The 20,832-nt window shown below is 33.5% G+C and overlaps 4 protein-coding genes across 6 annotated transcripts; 2 read left to right on the top strand and 2 right to left on the bottom strand.

The window, feature by feature from the left end:
- Window positions 1–901: 901 nt before the first annotated feature.
- On the top strand, window positions 902–2,039 carry LOC143920268 (SAP30-binding protein). Its single transcript, XM_077443073.1, has 2 exons — window positions 902–1,004; window positions 1,085–2,039. The coding sequence occupies exon 2, from the start codon at window positions 1,093–1,095 to the stop codon at window positions 1,960–1,962; it is 870 nt and encodes a 289-aa protein (XP_077299199.1). The 5' UTR covers window positions 902–1,004; window positions 1,085–1,092; the 3' UTR covers window positions 1,963–2,039.
- Window positions 2,040–3,774: 1,735 nt separating this feature from the next.
- Window positions 3,775–6,655, top strand: LOC143919897 (SAP30-binding protein-like). Its single transcript, XM_077442469.1, has 2 exons — window positions 3,775–4,192; window positions 4,266–6,655. The coding sequence occupies exon 2, from the start codon at window positions 4,288–4,290 to the stop codon at window positions 5,158–5,160; it is 873 nt and encodes a 290-aa protein (XP_077298595.1). The 5' UTR covers window positions 3,775–4,192; window positions 4,266–4,287; the 3' UTR covers window positions 5,161–6,655.
- LOC143919896 (zinc finger MYM-type protein 1-like) lies at window positions 5,395–9,484 on the bottom strand. Its single transcript, XM_077442467.1, has 2 exons — window positions 9,293–9,484; window positions 5,395–9,217 (listed from the first exon to the last, which is right to left on the bottom strand). The coding sequence occupies exons 1-2, from the start codon at window positions 9,315–9,317 to the stop codon at window positions 6,858–6,860; spliced, it is 2,385 nt and encodes a 794-aa protein (XP_077298593.1). The 5' UTR covers window positions 9,318–9,484; the 3' UTR covers window positions 5,395–6,857.
- Window positions 9,485–10,476: 992 nt separating this feature from the next.
- Rop (Syntaxin-binding protein Rop) lies at window positions 10,477–20,574 on the bottom strand. 3 transcript variants are annotated; one of them, XM_077442072.1, is made up of 14 exons: window positions 20,467–20,574; window positions 17,221–17,388; window positions 16,980–17,135; window positions 16,355–16,458; window positions 15,381–15,529; window positions 15,252–15,309; window positions 14,699–14,853; window positions 14,458–14,612; window positions 14,222–14,376; window positions 14,062–14,142; window positions 13,807–13,974; window positions 13,511–13,707; window positions 13,336–13,418; window positions 10,477–13,249 (listed from the first exon to the last, which is right to left on the bottom strand). In XM_077442072.1, the coding sequence occupies exons 1-14, from the start codon at window positions 20,492–20,494 to the stop codon at window positions 13,116–13,118; spliced, it is 1,791 nt and encodes a 596-aa protein (XP_077298198.1). In that variant the 5' UTR covers window positions 20,495–20,574; the 3' UTR covers window positions 10,477–13,115. The 3 variants fall into 3 exon arrangements, with proteins under 3 accessions (XP_077298198.1, XP_077298199.1, XP_077298200.1); XM_077442073.1 differs by lacking the exon at window positions 16,355–16,458 and adding an exon at window positions 15,940–16,043; XM_077442074.1 differs by lacking the exon at window positions 13,336–13,418 and having other exon boundaries at window positions 11,375–13,249.
- Window positions 20,575–20,832: the final 258 nt, after the last annotated feature.

Below are 20,832 nucleotides of genomic sequence, written 5' to 3'. Positions count from 1 at the left end.
GAACTGAACACTCTCGAGTGAGCAGCCGTTCCGTGTGGACTTCCCGAGTTATAGAACAAATACTGTGAGGCGAATTTGGCCTATCATTTGGACGCACATTATCACACATTTTTGTACGTAAGTAAATCATTGTACGACGATTTCACTTTATTTAATAATTCTGAAATTTTTCATTTGCTTAATACGCATGTATTTTGATGTAAAATTGATCTCTTTTGTTACAAGACACATAATCATTATGCTCGTTTATAGTGTTGTTGCTTGAAAATCAAATAATTAAGCTTGTGTGCACGTTTGCTAGCTAAATAATTGATTGAAATAAAATAAAAATGTAAATTGTTCACGTGCCAACTCTATGTTCACTATGGTTCGGTGATTACTAGGGTAAACGGACTACTAGTCATATGTGAACCAGTCACAGAATAACCGGTCGCTCTAGATCGGTCACACGTGATCACCCGCTACACTAAAACTGGTCACACCCTAGAATCGGTAAACCAATTTTCTCGTGACCAGTCACACCCTAAAATCGGTCACGAGAAAATTGGTTAACCGATTTTAAGGTGTGACCAGTTTTAGTGTGACGGGTGATCACGTGTGACCGATCTAGAGCGACCGGTTATTCTGTGACCGGTTCAAATTTGACTAATAATCACCGAACCGATTACTAATCACAAAGCACTCGTCCAAAAGTCACTAAAATCTCTATAACGGAACATCTGGCAGCCGAAAAGTCCATCATACTAACGATAACTATCATACTAACGAGAACTTGTGTGCCAAATATTGCGTATTCGCAATTTTCATGGCAAAAATTGTCTTTGTGACCACCGCAATGTGACTAATAATCCAATTACCGTTCGCTATTCCTATTATTCCCATGAGTATCTAGTCAGATATTATTCTGTTTGAACCAAAATTATCCATTGATACACTGCTTTGACAGTTGGCAGTTGCACTGTATATGTTTTTCATTTGCGATTATAAATATTGACAATTTAAATGTAAGTTGAAAGTTTTATTGAAAAATGTAACATTGTATATCATTGACAGTATCATAATATATTTTTTTGATTCTATATAGATCTCAAGATGACGTCTCAAGCTTTGGCATCCCTAACCGCGACGTATACAGATTCTGAAGGCGAGGAGGATATGGAAGATGGACAGACGACTCCCGAGAAGAGCTACAGCCCATCTCCAGCTCCACAGTCCAACTCCAATTCGCCTCTGCCTCCATCAATCGCCGTCGGAATACTATCAGCACCGACTTCACCAAGACCACCAAAAAGACTCGTATCTTACAATGATGATGAAGCTAACGCCATATCGGACGATGAAATCAGCACTACAGATTTAGACAAAAATATTACTTTTATTGAAAAACACGAACCCATATCAAAACCGATTGTGACATCTGAAGACGATGTTAGTTTACCACCAATGCCGGCAGGAAAATGCCCTCCAGAATTACAAGAAAAAATTTCGACTTTATTCAACAAAATGCTGAACGAAGGGAAAGACATGAACAAAGTAATTCAAGATCGCAAAAGTTTTCGAAATCCAAGTATATACGAAAAGCTTATACAGTTTTGCAATATAAACGAATTAGATACTAATTATCCACCAGAGATATATGATCCGCTCAGGTGGGGCAAAGAGTCGTACTGTGACGAATTAGCGAAGGTGCAAAAGAATGAAATGGACAAGCGCGAGAAGGAAAGGAAAGAAAAATTATCGAAGATTGACTTCACCACAGGCCTCGTTAAAAGGACGGAAACGGAAGACGATTCAAAGAAAAGAAAGTCAAAGTGGGATCAAGCAGCTCCAAACACCTCCTCCGTCAACATGGTAGTTAAACCTGCCGGTTTGGTTCAACCCGCTTTGACAACATCAGCGACGGGTACAAAGGGAACAGTTATTTCTGCATTTGGTTCATTACCAAAGAAAGCTAAAGTTTAAGTTAATTGAAATTTTTGCCATACCAAAACTTCTTGAGAATAACTTATTGTAAATAAATACTTATAATCTAAATTGTGTTCGTTTTGTAAACCATTTGCACCCGAGTATCTCATAATTTCTCAATCTTCCTTATCCACACCCTAAATTATATTATACATCTGGTTACAGTCCAATATACATATAATAATTGTTGCTTATATCATATTTTCATCATACCTATTTAAAATTATATACAGATCATTAAAACAATTGAAGTAACATTTTTTAAATCTATGGTAGTTTTTACCTGAAAAACTTAATCTTTTACATATATTTTTAAAATTTGAAATTTTGGAAACTATACCTAATGCTTTTCTTGTAATGTATCGTACTGGAATGGCGTTCTGGTACTCCATCATTACAAACTACTTTGTTACAAAAGCTACTTTAAATTATATTTGAATAGTATATTATTTAACACGTTGGATGCTGAGAACACGCCTGGTGTGTTCTTAAAAGTAGGCTATTTTAAATTTTATATAATATTATTTACTGTTTTTTTTTACATTATTCAAGAAATATATATGTTTTGGCGATTATATTTTATATACAAAAAGCTTAGTAAATATTACTCACCATCAATATGCTAATTGTAAATGCTTTAAAATGTAATTTTACATTTTCCATGGTTTTACCAAAGCATTTAAAAAAGCGAATATACTAAAATGTCTAATGGGTGATCCAAATATGATGCTATCAGTTTATTTGTAAAAAGGCCAACATTTGTTTCGATATACCTGCTTACACAATAATGGTGAGTCGATTCCTGGAAAACATCATGTAATACATTTTAGCAATAGTGGACTTTTACGCTACCTTTTCGAAAGAAAGGAAAAACCACAAGTTCCTTTTTTACGGGATACTTTTCAGTTCCGGTTCCAGATTCTGTTTCAGTTCCTAATCCGGATTCCTGTTTCAGTTTCGGATCCGGATCCCTTTTTCAGCTTTGAATCAGGAATCCTTTTTCAATCTTTTTTCTGGATCAGTTCCGGATCAGTATTATTTTCAGCCGCGTTTAAGTGGTTTTGTGCAATTCTTTTGTGACGTCCAAAAGTGAATATGATTAATCGATCTTCGTTGGGTCTGGTTCACTGTATCGAAAGTCGAAATATCGAATAGCAACGATCGAAAATCGAAAGATCTTGAGTCTAAAAATCAAAAAGAATGTATGCATATTAAACGGTACTATGTATATATAATATATATCAGTGGCGTCGCGGTGAAATTCTCTCTCTTTTTGTCGTACAGCCTTACTTAATGTGCACGGGCAGGATACAAGAGGAACAGCCTGTTCCTCTTGTATCCTGCTCGCGCAAATTAAGTAAAGCTGTACGACAAAAAGAGAGAGAATTTTACCGCACATCACTGATATATATATACTACCCGCTCTTCATATATATGCATGGTAAACGAACATCGTCATAAATATTTCAATTTTTCGACTTTCGATGCGGTGGCGACCACCGATCTTTGTTAGATCGTCACCGAAAGAATTCTTTGCAGCTTTAAATGTATTATTTTTTTTCAAAGTGCTTCAAGTGAATTTTATCTGATTATCATTGTCTTCGACCGGTTTTGAGAGATTTGCAAACAGTCGTCTCGATGGCTTTTTGTAGGTTTTGACCAGATTCGGATTTTGACCACTTTCACATTTTTGAAGGACTTAATTTTGAGGTATGTTTATTATCGATGCGGTGCAAACGATCGACAAGCGCTAGACAGACTGAACCGCAAATTAACGACACGTGTACCTTATGCGTACGCACTGCTCGCACTTACACTAAGTGAAATCTACGCGAAGTACCGACATACCTACCCTGTATACGTTCTGTGCTTCTGATACTTTAGTTCCGAATTTTGCCTTATTAAACTAGCCAGAAAGATCCAACTCAATTTTAAGAATTACCATTTTAATAATTGCATCTGTGCACATCGAAAGGTTATTCGTCATCTGATGTGCAATCTACCAATTTAGTGTGTAAAGTTTCATCAATGTAAATTTATATGTTGACCTGATTGAATCAAGGTTGGTGCAACTGCCTTGATAGAGCTGTCAGTTGAAAGTGTGTCACGTGCAAAATGTCAAAATAACAACAGATTTTCGCTCTCGTGTCACATTCTGAGTGATAATATATATTAAACTTAGTTGGAAGCTCAGTTTTTTTACCAACAATTTAATTTTAGTTTACAAGTACGTTGTATGTGTTTATTTTTGAAAATCTAACCTCAAATGCCATCAATAATATTATATTACAATTTCGTAGGTTACACTTATAAGCTTTTACGATGACATCACAAGCTTTGGCGTCGTTAACTGCAACCTATACAGACTCCGAAGGTGAGGAGGATATGGAAGATGGACAGACTTCTCCCGATAAGAGTCACAGTCCTTCCCCACTTTTAAAATCTAATTCTAATTCTCCTATACCTCCGTCGATCTCTGCCAGAATATTGTCAGCGCCAAGTACACCCAAACCTGCCAAAAGACTCGTATCGTATAATGATGACGAAGTTAACGCCATATCAGATGATGAAATCAGTACGACAGATTTAGACAAAACCATTCCGAATATTGAGACAAACGTACCGATAGTCAAACCGATTGTAACAGTAGACGACGACGTTAGTCTGCCGCTGATACCTGCTGGTAAATGTCCTCCCGAATTGCAAGAGAAAATATCAAACCTTTACAACAAAATGATGAACGAAGGTAAAGACATGAACAAAGTTATACAAGATCGCAAAAGCTTTCGCAATCCCAGTATTTATGAAAAGCTCATACAATTTTGCAACATAAACGAATTAGATACAAATTATCCTCCAGAGATATACGATCCGCTTAGATGGGGTAAAGAGTCTTACTGTGAAGAGTTGGCCAAAGTGCAAGAGAGCGAAATGGATAAACGTGAAAAGGAGAGGAAAGAGAAATTGTCAAAAATTGACTTCACTACTGGCCTTGTGATTAAAAGAGCTGAAACAGAAGATGACTCAAAGAAAAGAAAATCAAAATGGGATCAAGCAGCTCCAAACACCTCGTCTGTTAATATGGTAGTAAAACCTGCTGGATTAGTTCAAGCTGCTTTAACATCTTCAGCGACGGGCAATAAAGGGACCACTGTTACTCCTTTTGGCTCTTTACCAAAGAAAGCCAAAGTATAATGTTCACTTCGTTTTAGTAATCAATTCTTTGCCATACTTAAACCACTTAAAAAAATTGTAAATAAATACGTACTTTTAAGCAACCTCATCTTATTCTTGTGTTTTACCCACCCTTTCCATACCTTCAAAGAAATATTAATAAAATACAGTATACTCTCGATTATCCGGGTGCGGATTATCCGGTTTGCGGATTATCCGTGCTAGAAAAATAATAATAATTTTTTTTTCTTATATGATTATGAGACGCACCGATTAATTTCGACCGTAAACACTCGTGTTATTTGAAACAAATAATGTCACAAAAATATTTTTCGTTCCTTTTTTAAATGTCTTCAATTTTTTCAGTCGCTTTTGATCAGCGAAGTAACAAGTGCGTATTCAGTAGTGCGATATTCGTAGCAGATTGTTTCGTAACGTACGTATGTTTAATTATTTTCAATTGTTGATGAATTCTGCATCGAATTTTGAGAATATTTGTAACCCGATCAAATCTATAATAACATGCTTGTACTGGAAGTGCTTGCCGACAAAAACGCTGGCTTCAATGAGAGAAAAGCCCTCTCCTGGACATAAATCGTTCAAAGAAAGGATAACTGTCATTTGTTGCACAAAAACGCATCAGGAACTCATGAAATGAAACTTGATACCTCGATATTTTAAGGGAGCTGAAATTAAAATTATTATAGTCAGAAAGGGGCATAAATGGACAGGGAAATTTTTGAAGATTAGTTCAAAAAGAAATGGGTTCCAGAAGATTGCCACAGAAAGCAGTATTGTTATTAGATAATGCCCCTTCTCATCCGAACGAAAGCATATTGGAAACAAACGATGGACTATGTTTAAAAAAAATTTGTCCCCTAATGTGACATCTTTGATTCAGCCCATGGACCAAGGTGTTATATCATCAATGAAACGTCTTTATCGTCAAAGTCTTCTGAAAACTCTTGTTGAGGAGAATGACAACCTGATCAATTTCTGGAAAAAAATTACGATATTGGATGCTATACACGGAAGAATACAATCTTGGTCAAAAGTAAAGCCAGTAACACTTGTTCGATCATGGAAAAAGATTATTCCTGACATGGAAACAGATTTATTGGATTCTGAAGAGAATTAAGCAAATGATATATCTGAAATATATGGATTATTGGAAAATTTAAAATGTTTTGAAAACGTGGATATGGAAAACATCGAGGAGTGGCTCAATCATAATTTAAGTGATCCAGGTTTTAAACGCATAGATGATGCAGATATCGTTTCTTTTGTTTTTCAAGAGGAAGAAAATGAGAGTGACACTACAAGTGAAGAAGATACCAGTGGTTACATTAGTCATAAAACGGTACAACACTAGTACTACATAACTACTAACGGCCACTTATCTGCTTAACTATGAGCATTTTTCTTAATAAATAATGAGTATTAAAATTATGAATCAAAAATTTGTGTTGTAAATATGATATTATATTCGAAAACAAGTCAAAATTTGATGATTCGGATTATCCGTGTTTTTCAATTATCTTCCTCCTTGCCCTTCCTCCCCAGCATTAGCCCGGATAATCGAGAGTATACTGTATATAAAGAAATACACAATATTATAGGAAAATCATTCACAGATTTTACTCAACATGTTTATTAAATTCTTCAATACAAATATATACAAATTATCTATTCATTAATAAACATATTTAAGAGTTCCTTCATTTTGCGCCTATAAATGCATCAATTGTAGTTTTTAAATTGAGCAAATTTGCCAAATTACTTTCAATAGACAACATGGCCAATTCTTCGGATCCGTTAGTCGAGGCTTGCAAATAATTCCTAACTATTTCCAATTTAGAGAAACAACTTTCACCGTTTGCCAACATAGTTGGCAAAGTATAAAATATTCGCAAAACAATTATTACATTCGGAAATATACCGTCTAAATCGTTTTCATATATGTAATTAAGCATGTCTGAAGCAGGCATATCTGAAGCCGAGAGGCTTTTAAATATTCTAAACTCGTTACACAAATCATTACCATCTACATCGCCGACAGTTTTGTCTTGTAAAGCGCGTTCGATTCTTTCGCAATCCACTTTCAATTCTTTTAAATCACTCTTTTTATAATTCTGAATGTTGTGCAGAAATGAGAACAACTCACCGTATTTTTTCAATTCTATATGCTTTTCCTCGAGAATTCTGATCACTAAATCGATAATGATATCGAAAAATTCACTCTGAAATGTATCTATTTCGTTGTCTGTTTCTATTTCGCCAACTATCTCTCCGGCTTCTTTTGTAACATTCTCGATGCCAGCATCTCTGTATGATTTAAAATATACTATATTTTCCTCAATCGTGGCCAAACACTCGGACAAATTCAAATTTGATGACTGCATCGCTATTGAAATGGTGTTGATTTTAAGAAGTATATCGTGCCAAATTATAGCAGATCGTATGAAATCACTAGTATATATATTTTCTATCAACGATACTGCTTCGTATTTTAATTCAGTCCCTTTAAATTTATCGTCGCAAATCTGAACGAGCGCTTCAATCATTTCGAATATGTGATTCCGTACAACGATCACCGCTTCTAAATTATGAGGTTCAAAATTGGCAAACGATCCATTAGGCGCAAGCTTTTTTAGAAGGAGAGTATTCGGTTGTTTGAAAAAGTTCATTAGCTTTCTTAATTTTGAAAAGAATACAATTACTTTGCCACCAATTGAGATCATAGCATTATAGACAATCTCTTTAATGGAATGACAAGCGCAAGGCACATTAAACGCTTTACGATTTTTCTTCAATATTTTATTTTGAAATCCGTTTTGATTTGCTTTCATGAAAGATTCAAAATCATATCCTTGTCCCCTTATATCTTGTATTAATAGTCCAACATTTTTCAATTCAGCCCAAACTAATTTGGCTAAGCCGACTTCGGATAATTTGGACAAAGGTAAAAAGCATAGAAAATGTTCACGTGGTACAAATTTATGAGTTTCACAATCCTTAACAATAAATCGTAAGATCAAATAAAATTGATTCTCGTTGTTTTTATTTGGCGTACAACTTATTATTATCGAATAATATTTCGCTTGCTTTGTCAAATTAACTATGCAGGTCTTGACTGTTTTAGCGAATATGGTTAAAAGTTCACGTTGGGTCGACTCATTCATATTGTTTTTATTCCAGACAAAAGAGTCTGTCGTTTTGTTCATGTATTCCCCAACGTATGGATCAAATTTACTTAGTAAATCGATAATATGTAGAAAGTTATTTGTTTTACGCAAACTACTCTTAAAATATGGTAACGATTGGTGTGCTAAAAATTGTATAACACCTAAGAATCGTTCAACGAGTTTTCTAAAATTATCTCGCTCCTGTTGTACGAGATATTTATGATCGATATCTGGTATTTGTTTATTTTTTAAATACTTATAAAGCTCTCTCCATTTGCGAAAGGAATCCACATGTACTTTGGCTCTCTCGTGTGTTATCAAAGCTTGTGAGATATTCTTCCAATCGAAGAAACCTTCTGATGGCCATTGTTTACCAAATTTTTCCTTACAAAACAATTTGCAACAAAAACAATACACAGCATTTTTAAATTTGGAATACACTAGCCATTTTCTTTCTACTTTTTCCCCATTGAGCAATTGATATCTATAATGTAATGATGAAAAATGTCTCCCAAATTCATTTGAAGGAAATTCATAGTCTTTAATTTGAACTGGTCCATTGATAACAAGTATGTCCCTCATTTTGAAACTCATGAACGACCCCCATAGGCCAGGATCGGGACTGATGCTAGTTATGTTGCCTAAATTGTCATGTCCGCATACATATTCCATGTATTGAATGTTATCTAAATTTTCATTCATGTCATCATCGGCGTCTAAAGAGCTGAATTCTTCTTCTTCGGACGAGATTTGTTTATCAGCGTCTGGACAACCTGGAGCTTCTTCGACATTTCCATTAAGGCCCGCCTGCTTCTGCAGCTCGATCGCTCTGGCCTTTCTCAACTTTCTGTATTGGGCTCCGGAAAGTTTTACTCGTTTCTTTTTAGTTAAATCTGAAAGTTCCCGTTAAAAATATTAATAAAATTCATGATTTTTTTATTTATAATTAATCGTGTATTTATTATTACCATCGATGTTTTTTCTTCTTGGCATGTTTGCTGATTTTTCAGTATTTTTAATGGACTTCAAACTATTTAAAGACTCAATCTTAAGAAAAACAAGATTGTTTCAATGTTTTACAACGACAACAAAACTATCGAGCAGCTGTCAAAATTAGTATTGACAAACGCGACGCACATTTGGCTTAAATAGCTTTTAAATACGGCCATAAATAAATTTTATTTACATATAATTTCGGTGGTAAATGGACTACTAGTCATACGTAAACCAGTCACAGGACAACCGGTCGCGCTAGATCGGTCACACGTGATCACCCATCACACTAAAATTGGTCAAGAGAAAACTGGTCACACCCTAAAACTGGTCACACCCTAAAATCGGTCTCGAGAAAACTGATCGACCGATTTTAGAATATGACCAGTTTTCTCGTGACCAATTTTAGGATGTGACCAGTTTAAGTGTGACGGGTGATCACGTGTGACCGATCTAGAGCGACCGTTTGTCTTGTGATCGGTTCACATTTGACTAGTAATCACCGAACCAATTTCGGTTCGGTGATAACTGGTCACAAAGTCACTAAAATCCAGAATGTATCCACTACAATGGATACATTCTGTAGATTCTGTGATCCAACGTTCGTCGATAATTCAGTGTATTGTCGGTACATCAAACGGATTTTTTTGTCATCACAAAGGGAAATAATATTAATAAATAAATCAGCTGAGGTAAAATTTATCGGATTATGTGTGAGTTTTGTTTGTGATTGCCGACCGAATTAAAATATAGAATTCTCTATTAATTTTATTTCGACGAACGAAAAAAAACCCTTGGACAAAACACCGACGTCGGTTTTTTGTCAAATGTGTTTTTACCAATCATCGATGACTTTTAAGAAATAATAAGATTATTTTTCACTCGTAAGCAGAGAAATTATAATATTTCTCTAGTTGTAAATGCGTATCGTCGTAATGCAAAACATCAACGATGATCCAATTTTAGCTCAATTTTGATATTTTAATTTAATTTTTATTTCGATATTTTGTATCCTACTGGTTTTAAAAGTTGGCCTGTGGGCCCTTCGTTGGTTTGGTGCGTACGCAGCATTAGTCGAAGCGAGTTGGTCGAATATCAAAATACATCGAACTTCATATTTGTCTAATCTGGATAAAAAGTAAAAAGAAAGAATCGACTTGGAGCATAGATATTTATTTAATACTTAGAATCCAAGACAAAGTTTCTCAAGTAACAATTTTGATGCATTCAAATACAATTATCTAACAATTTTATTAGGTAAATACAATTTATAAATCAATTGACAAGTCTGTTACATTTAATAAGTTTGAAAGACTCCGATTAACCAACCATTACTACTCTACTATATTTTCTTTTATAAAGAAAGTCTTAAAATTGTATAGATTTTCGAATGATTAAATGAAATACCCGATGACGATATTGATAGTTTACATTTTAATCGTCATTTACAGGTGAACATGTAAAATCAACATTAAATATACAAAGAACTATGTTAGAACTGTTACTAAGCACACATTCATCGTATTCCATATAATTAATGATAAAATTAGACACTTTTTAATCACGTGTTATACATTTTTTTAAATATATATTTTATATATATCAAATGGGAATAGAAACATTAAGAGCAATATTGGTAATATACATCCACATATATGTATAATAAATAATATATTTTTAAACTTACAACTATATACAGGCAACTTTATTTTTTGTTTAAAATATAAATAAATGCCTTGTGTATATTACAATTAGGTGCTGAGAAAACTCATTTTTATTTTTCTTTTTAAGAACCTCAATTATTATTGTTTTGCATGCAATAAAACAACATACGTCTATCTAGTCTGTAGCATTATAGTGCTTGATATACACCAGAAACATATTATGTTATAATAAAGCAATAATTATATTTTCTAGATTTCTTAACAATTTAAAATGAAGATGGTAGAATTATAGATAATTAAATACGCACATGGATAATATATTGTGACGTATCATATCAATATTAAAATACAATACAAACAAATATCCAATAGTCTTTAATGACAAATACATAGTAATACGTTTTGGTTTATTTTCATTGATGACACAAAATTCAAATTAAAAAGAAAAATAGTCAAACACACAATTATAATAAAAAAAGTAACAAGCTCTGCCAAATCAAAATCTAACGAGACATTAGTAGCATAGTGCTATGCTATACTACTATGTCAATGATCATGACATTCAGGAATGATCGATTAACATTCATAATAAAGTAACACAACATCAAGGATTTGATACATCGATGTAAAATATACACATTTATACAAACGGCCACAAAACAATGCGACAATTGAACAGTAATTATCCATAACTGGCTTTATGATGTGTTTATTTTTAATTTTTTTAAATATAAATCGCTACATTTAAGTTTAATGTGATGACACATCTGTTAAGATGATTGATTATGAATAAACGCAAGAAATATTTCACATCAACTGTATTAATGAATTTATTAGACGACTCTTCTTCACCCTCTAGCAAACGTTATATTTATTAATTTAGTACGAGTTTCAAAAAACACCAAGCTAACAGAATTATCGTTATAGGGGCAAGCGATGTAAGTGGCAATCAATATGATCAATTAAATTATCTTCACTTCACTTTCCGTCAACGCTCACTATACTTCATCTTCGAAAATTGCTTGAATTTATAACCTTTTTTTTTAAAAAATTACAAACTGACTATTCAATACTTTTCAATCCAAATTTAAAATATATGTATTTATTTATTCAGTTTTTATAGGAATAAAAAATGTCGAACTTATTCGTTAATTGAAACTTGATATACATGTTTGCATAATCAAATGTGAAATTGCAATCATGTATACATACTAAACACTACATACATACAGTTGCTTCAAAGCTTTCTTTTACAAATTACAAGGCGAAATACTATATTTTCTTTATGACCATAGACTTCGTATCAGATTATTTTCATTTAGAGAAAAATCACACACAGTTTACTTAAATTTAATTTTTTAAACATAAATCCTATGTGAATATTATAAGTAAAAGTTGCATTGAAAATTATCGAAAAAATTAAAAGTGAAAGAAAGACTAGAAATCTACAATGCGAAAACATTAATAAAAGCTTTTTATTATTAATGAAAAAATATATTACACAGTGCAAACTAAATTAAATCGATATTATGTCTATGAATAGTCTACGTATCAATTATGAAACAAACTTTAAAAAATATACATTTGATATATAAAAATAAAATAATAGATTTATAACATGAAATTAAACTTTAAATGTGCAACTGAAAATCACAATATGCAATAACAATTATTAATATTAGCCTCATTATAATAGAGAAATAAAGAAATATTTTATTCAATTGAAAGATCGAGGCCGACGACACGACTCAGCTAACCGATCATGTCAAAACAAGTACAAATACTGCACTCACTAAAATTTGTTCAATCCACAATGAACGAAAATTACAAGATCCGATCAACTGACAAGTATCTTCGACTCATTCTTCGTATTATAATTCAAATGATAGACAAAACATCGCCAAGCATCACATACACAAATGTAGCATATCAGGCTCATTTCCAAGTAAATTAAAAAAAAATCAAATTAAATATTTTTACTGTTAGCATCAGTCATTTATTAGTTAAATAAAATTAATCTAAAATTATATTTTTAAAGCCTAAATCAGAAAGAATAGAAAAAAGTAGAATGTGTCGAGACGCAGAGATAAAAATAAAAATTAACGATGCGTTATGTATTAAAACGATTATCGAATTAAGCACTCAGGCTACCAAGATCTGACAAGAAACTCTCCGGTGTTAATATATGGGACGATCCAATGATCACTTCCCAATTTTTCATAGCTGCAGTTACTTCATATGCACATCGAACCTCCGAAAAGCTGATACCTAAAACACAATCAAATGCATTATATATGTATGTAATTACGTATTGTACAAATATAATGCTACAAAAAAATTAAAACAAAACATACCTCCAACGACAAATACAATAAGACGAGGCACATTTTTCACTGTCTGTTGTGTCTTATCTTTATGCCATTGACCGTAACGCACGCTAAAAAAGTTGAATTGTAGGTAAATAATTCTGAACAAAATGTAAGTGGATCTACATACATACATACATACATGTTAAGAAAAATTACTCACCTAGTAGGAGCATTGTAAGCTGCACCGTAAACTCGTCCAGCAGGTAAAGGTAAGAAAGGAAAGAGTTTAGAATCCAACCTATCTTCAATAGCGTCCTCAATAATGTCTTTGATGACCGGTGTCCAACGAGACATCTGATAAGTTTGCTCGGTGATGCGTTCTTTTCGTGGAATATTGAATTGTTTTTTACGATTTCCCTACATAAACGAAAAAACAAAAATTATATTAATATTTATGTATAACATATATATAAAATAATCATAACACTAATTGATCATTCTTTTTTTTATACTCACATCGACAACTACATTGATTCCGAGATGTGTAAGATTTGCAACAGTTTGTTTTTCTTGAGGAAGTATTTCAGCGTGTGTAACCAATTTGTTAAGATTTTCTTCCGATATGCCATTTTTCGACATGACATATAATGCGATGATGCGCATTTTATCATTATTGGTGACGTTCTAAATACAAAAAAAAATTGGATTACTCAAAATGTTATGATAATTTGGTAGATATTTATGAAATATGGTGTATAATAGAATAATAACCTTGTCCAAAAGAATAGGCACAATATTTCTCATGTGATCCTTAATTCTTTCTCCTTCAGCATCAGTTCCCATTGCAAGATCCTGTGGAAAAAATTGTAGATATTGGAAATTAAAAAAAAACTTATGTACATAAATCATCATACTGGTATGCCAAAATTACCTGCTCTACTTTGCACAACTTATCGACATAGCCTTGGTAAGTTTTCATGCAATCTTCAGCTAAATGTAAATGGGTTGCATATTTCGACAGTTCTTTTTGGTATTGTGGCATTTTTTTAATCATTTGAGAGAGATCACGCATAGATTGTTTGTCACCTAGAAATAAAATATTAAAAAATAGTCATTGCAATAAAAAAAAATAGCATATACATATTTATTATGCTTTAAATTACTAACCTGCTCCCATCCGTTTAGATTCTGTGAATTTTTTAAGATTTTTCGTAACACTTTGAGAAACAATAGCAATATGTTGATGGCGCAATTCAACCCACAGCTCATCGTTTTCATCTAATAATACTTCCTTCATCGGAGCACCAGCTGTGGCTTCATATCTATAGTAAAAATTACCCCGTAGATGTAGAAATATTTGATGGAAAAAAAAATATAGCAAAAGTGAAACATTTTCTTTGGAACTCACTTATACACGTCGTTTTCAATGGGAAGCAAATCGTAAGCCATAGCTTGTAAAGTAAGTTCGTGCAAAAGCGGTGATACGCAATCAAAACCACGGTCTAGTAAAAGAAGTTGAGAACGAGCTTTTTCCGGCCCGTCACCCATAGTTGAATCGTCAGCCTAAAAATATTATATTTAAAAAAAAAGATTTTTACACAAAACTACTACTACATATGTATATTATACGGTGTCGGTACAAAACGTCGAACGACATAACATCTACGACAAAATGATGACGAGACAATGTCTGCGGAAAAAATGATTAGGCGACATAATGTACACACACAAAACATTCATATCTTTAAAAACGATTTTTTTAATGATATGAATGTTCAAGTATTCTATAAAACGTGTGGTGACAAAAACCAGTGCACGTCATTTATGTCGCGTACTCATTTTGTCCGTAGACATTATGTCCCATTAACATTTTGTCGTAGACGGTGTGTTGTCAGACGTTTTGTCCATAAACGTTTTGTCGTGAAACCTTGTTATACCCTAACATTTAAAATTTTATTTACCTTATAAGATTCCAATTTTTGTTTGACATGCTGAGCTAGATCTTCATTGAAGCGATCGCTATAAAAGTATATATTTTTAAAATCATTTAATTTTTTTTTTATAGAGTAATTACAAAAAAATATGACTACCTTCTATATCGGATTGCAGGATATTCGCCGAGTGTAGCACAAAGAGTAGCAATTTGTTCGGCAATGCGTTCCATGTTTGCGTTTCGTGCATCTTTTAAAGCGGGATTATACCAACATTGGAATGTATCGGGAGAATCTAAAGAAAACACCTGAAATGCAAACAATATATTAATAAAATCAACAAATTCATATAAAATACTACACATTACCAGCCAACATGAAATATAGAGAGCGAGAAATAAATATGAGAAGCGTTATTAGTATGTTCATGCAATGAAAATAAAACTAGAAAAAGGAATCAAGTGTACGTTTTAAAGAAATAAGTACAGTGAGATAATAATTCAACAAGTGTTACTCATTTGAATCATGCAAGACGAGAAGAAAACACAAAGTGCATGATATTAATGTTTACCAAATCGTGTATAAAAAAATTAACAACTACAAAACGTGTGTGACGATGAAAATACTAAAATTAACCCAGTAAAAATTACATGAAATGTATTCTATTAAAACATAAACTACATGATCAAAATGTGCGACCCATAGGCTGTCAATTAACCTGACTCTCGTATGGCAAGAATGCGATGTTTATTTCCTTCAGTGTCTTGATCTTTCTAGCGGCACAGGATTTGCACAACTCGTTGAATAGCTCTTCGGGGCACACTATTAAAAATTCCAAATACGCACAAAAAATCTTAATCTGTGTCACTTTTCTCGTTAATAATTCAATTGGTTTTGTATGTGTATATTTTTCTTTATTTTATTTCACTTAATTGTTAACGAAATACTTAAGAGATATGATAATTAATGACAAATGATGATGATAAATGAAAATGACAGGATTGATAATATTGTTAAAAAGCCATCTCCCATTAGAACACATAGATCAAAAGCCACCATCAATTGATACTCATTTGTTAGTATATAAACAAGGAGTATCGCTGATTTTTTTTTTTTTTTTTTGAGAAACGAACCTGGCGTTCATAAGGAATAAAGGCGATGTTGATCTCCTTCAAGCTTTTGATGTATTTGGCAACCTTGGACTTGCAGAGTTCGTCAAAAAGGGGTACAGGACACGCTGAGAAAAAAATGGATATGAAGAAAAATAAAATAAAATGAAAAATTAGGAATATGAATACACCTCACCCACCAATCAACACATTCATTATAAATTTTTTAAATGTGACAAAATGATTGATTCGACTGAAAATTCACACATTGATGATGTTGGGGTCCGGTTCGATGGACCATGTCGGGGAATGACGTGAAGTTGATTGAATTGTCTCTCTTCCTTCTTTGTAATCCTTTATTATTTAAGTTTTCTGAATTGCCCAATGAGGTGAACTGCCGACAACTCTATGCTTCCTCGGTGATTCGAACTGCACGTCAAGAGGTCCGCTCCTTACCAATAGATAAGCGTATCTTCATATATGTGTCTACGAAGACCACCTTTATGTGTCTAGGCGTGTCTCTGGGGACCACCTTTGCGTATCCGATTAAATGTGCGTGAACAATTCACCTCATTGAGCATTACATGAATGGTGGGCGAACGAATGTAATAACAGACGTAAACTGTCCAGATGATATCAACGAAATTACCTTCAGTGAAGAACACATGAGCGCCTTTGTACATAACACGGCTAGTAGCAGAGAAGTCATTAATGAGTGCATGTACAGATTTTTCGCAAGGTGTGATAAGGTAGACGGCTTCCATTGTATAAAGAGGTTCCCTCTTCTTGTGGATATCTTCAACCACTGCAAAGTACCAATGCTATTTTCAGTACACGAAACAAATTATCCTAAACAATAGGTGGGTATATTTTTTAAATAGCAAACTTACGGGTGATCCCCTCCGCTGAAATATCGTGCATCTTGCAACAGGCTGAAACCATTCTCATGGCCAGCTGATCGACGACTAAAATGCGCCATTCTACGTTGGCAGGATTCACTGGGGTTGCTCCGCCTTTACCTTTAGGTCCTTTGTATTTTATCACATCATTCATAATCTCTGAAATTAACAAACACGGAATGTGAATTAAAAGAATTTTTAAGAATGAATCAATAACATCATTCTTAGACAAAACTTTAATTTGCCTATCACATTATTGATCCTATAAAAACTGTCAAGATTAGCGACATAGATATATTATATAATAAGACTTTTGCTTTAGGCTTACACGAACAATAGTCTTTTAACAGTGTTTCTTTGATCTACATATTTTTTGTTATGTTTTGCCTTACTGTGCTAAAAAAATCCACTAGTCACCGTGCTGGACGGTAATTGGATTATTACGCACATTTCGATCGCCCAAAAGACAATTTTTGCCAAGAAAATCGCGGATTTGGAATATTTAACACTCAAGTTCTCGTTAGTATGTTGGTTATCGTTAGTATCGTGGACTTTTCGGCTGCCAGATGTTCCGTTATAGAGATTTTAGTGTCTTTAAGGCGAGCGCGTTGTAGGCAATAATCATCGATCCGTGCTGGACGCCAAGCATCAAGTGTAATTACCTATAAAACTCATTTTATCGTGTATTAATCGTCGAATAATACAAAATAAAGTCCAAGAAATGAAAAGCAGAGCCGTCATTCCAAGGCGAAAATTGTTATTTTTTTCATTTTTTATCAATGTTTTTTTTATTTTGTAATGAAATAATTAGAATCATGAGGAATGCTTAAAATATGAAGACCCTACATTCAGTATACTTGGAGATAAAAAATAAAATAAAGTCCTGGTCACTCGCTACCCATCACAGTGCAGCAAGTATTAATTAACACAACTTTCTATATATTTTAAACATAACTTTAAATGAGCTAAAATTTTAATTGGAATAAATCGATTTAAATATTGCCTTCAACTTTTCGATGATTTATTTATTAATTTTTTTCAACGGCGAACCAAAAATAATTTTAAATTTATTATTGCCGCATTTGATTTGAGAACCCTTTATGTTCTATTGAAGCTTTAATGATACAATTCCTTCACAAGTTTAATATTTAATTTTTCGTTATAGAAAATTTTAATGAACCCATCCAATTATTTTGTTATATGTACTAAAAATTTATTATATAATAATAAAAGTACTGAAATTGGTGAGACCTTGGATATAGATATATGTATGTATGACTACAGGTCAATAGTTTCCTATCAGAGTTTGCCAATTTATCTGAATTCTTTCTTGAAACAGTTCCTCACTAAATTATTCACTTAACCATTTGCCCGCGGCCGTCTTCTATGGAAGCTTTGGGCGACAAGCCTGTAGCGCGGCTGTCTTCCATAAAATTACTGAATTTTGCACGGGATTTTGAGCCTTATATGCGCCTATTTCAACTGTTTTAAGGTTCAAAATCGGTTGAATATATTACTGAGAGTTGAATGCCATCTGTTCAATTTGCTTAAAATGAATATATACGAGTCAAAATTAGTTTTTTGTGGAACCATACTGAAACCTAGTTTATGTGACGTCACGTTTGTTGAACAATGGCGACGATACGTCTCAATTGTATGAAGAATGATTATTTGACAATTAAGCCAAAACTACGAGATATATTATGTATTTTATTGATTAACATAATACTTTATGTGTTAATTAACATATCTGGTTACTTGAGTAAATATTAAAATCTGTATTTAAGGCCGAAAACTCGATTGACAAATTCGCGAAAAAGGTGCCGCGTACAGGGCTTGTTCGCTATATTTATTGCCGCGGGCAAAGGGTTAAATAATTTCAAATTTATAATAATGTTATAAATTTACATTTAGTACATATGTATACATTTGGCCTTGAGGCAACACCTATGGAAATATAACATTAAAAAATTCTTTGGAATGACGAAAATAGTTTAATATACTAAAAATGTCATCATCATCATCATTTACAGCCATTCGCCATCCACTGTTGGATGAAGGCCTCTCCAATACGCTTCCACTCGTCTCTGTTTTGCGCAACACTCATCCATTTCACTCTGCACATTTTCCTAATTTCGTTCACCCATCTTCCTTGCGGCCTTCCTTTTACCCTTTTGCATTCTCTCGGGTACCATTCAAGCACTTATTTTGTCCACCTTTCGTCCATCCTCCTAGCTACGTGACCCGCCCATTGCCATTTCAATCTCTTCAGTAATTATAGTATTAATTATAGATTGTAGTTGAAATTATTAGACTTTGCAATAGAAAAAAATCTATTTTTCTTTTTGTATGAAGAGTATTATTTGTATGTAAGAAAAATTCACTATGTTAGAAAAACTTCCACGAAAAAGTCAAATGTGATCTAATATTCAGAAGTTGGCGAGTTAATAAGAATATTTCATTTGTTAACATTGAAAGTGTGACATTTTTAAAAAGACTTTTAAACCTACGTATGTCAAACTACACTCAGAAAGTACTAAAATAAAAAATCTATCAGGTATCTATCAGGTCAAGGTAGCTTATGAAAATAGCCCACTCATCTCATAAACCTATCCATAAATTGAACAAAAACGCTAAAACCAAGAATTCAATGGAAACAGAATGAAAATAATATCCACGAAAGAGTATAACAAAGGCGTCCATTCATGAAAGGGTGGGTATCGATCTGGCAATGACGTCATACATCCCCACCACTCAATCCCCACCCACACAACCCCCAACGAAAAATCAATAATATCAACCAAATACGGAAATCCCGTCAAATTCTCATTGGAATCAAATTCAACCTGAAATTTTGAAAATTGTACAATACGACTATGTATATATGAGCACTAATCACAAGGACTCGTGACTAATGATTGAACAAACATCGACGGAACATACTATGTAAAATTTGCAAATAATTCCAACACATGTCGCCAAATTGTAATTACAATTATAAGCTATTTTAAAATGACAGAAGTGATATATAAAAAAAAATGATTGCTCATACAGGGGCGTGTGTCGACTGACGACTGGAACAATTGACAGGACGTCAAATGTCGGCGGCTGAAAGTATGGTATAATGTAATTTTAAGCGAGTTGAATTTTTCGTATGGGTTTATGGGGCCATTGTATGATTTTGGGGGCGCAGGTGATGGCAGGTGCTGCGTTATTTCAAGATGGACAAAGACTTACTCAGCCCGACGAGTGCCTTGAGCGCCATTTTTGTTTTCACTGCGGAGAGCCGAGCCGAGCCGAGCCGAGTCAACCGACAGGTGGCGTCTGCGTCGCTACACTCGACTCCGACTCGCGTTGCTCACACCCGTTGCCTTTTCACACCCACTCGTTGATTGTTCGATCAATTATTGTTATTCTGCTTTCACGACTGTCACGACTAAATATACATCTTATCTTCGTCGTGTATGGTTGTGTATTTGACGGTTCGTTTCGAAGCGATTTCGAACGTGGAATTTGTCTGTTAAGAGAACTTAAGTCGAATACTTCGAATTACGCGCGACAAAAATCATATAATTCGAACTATTGATAATTATAATGAGAAAA

Source organism: Arctopsyche grandis, chromosome 12 (assembly GCF_051622035.1).
Source record: "Arctopsyche grandis isolate Sample6627 chromosome 12, ASM5162203v2, whole genome shotgun sequence".
In the NCBI taxonomy this organism is placed as follows: domain Eukaryota; kingdom Metazoa; phylum Arthropoda; class Insecta; order Trichoptera; family Hydropsychidae; genus Arctopsyche; species Arctopsyche grandis.
Note: the sequence above shows the minus strand (reverse complement) of the source record. Positions and strands in the feature narration are given on the sequence as shown.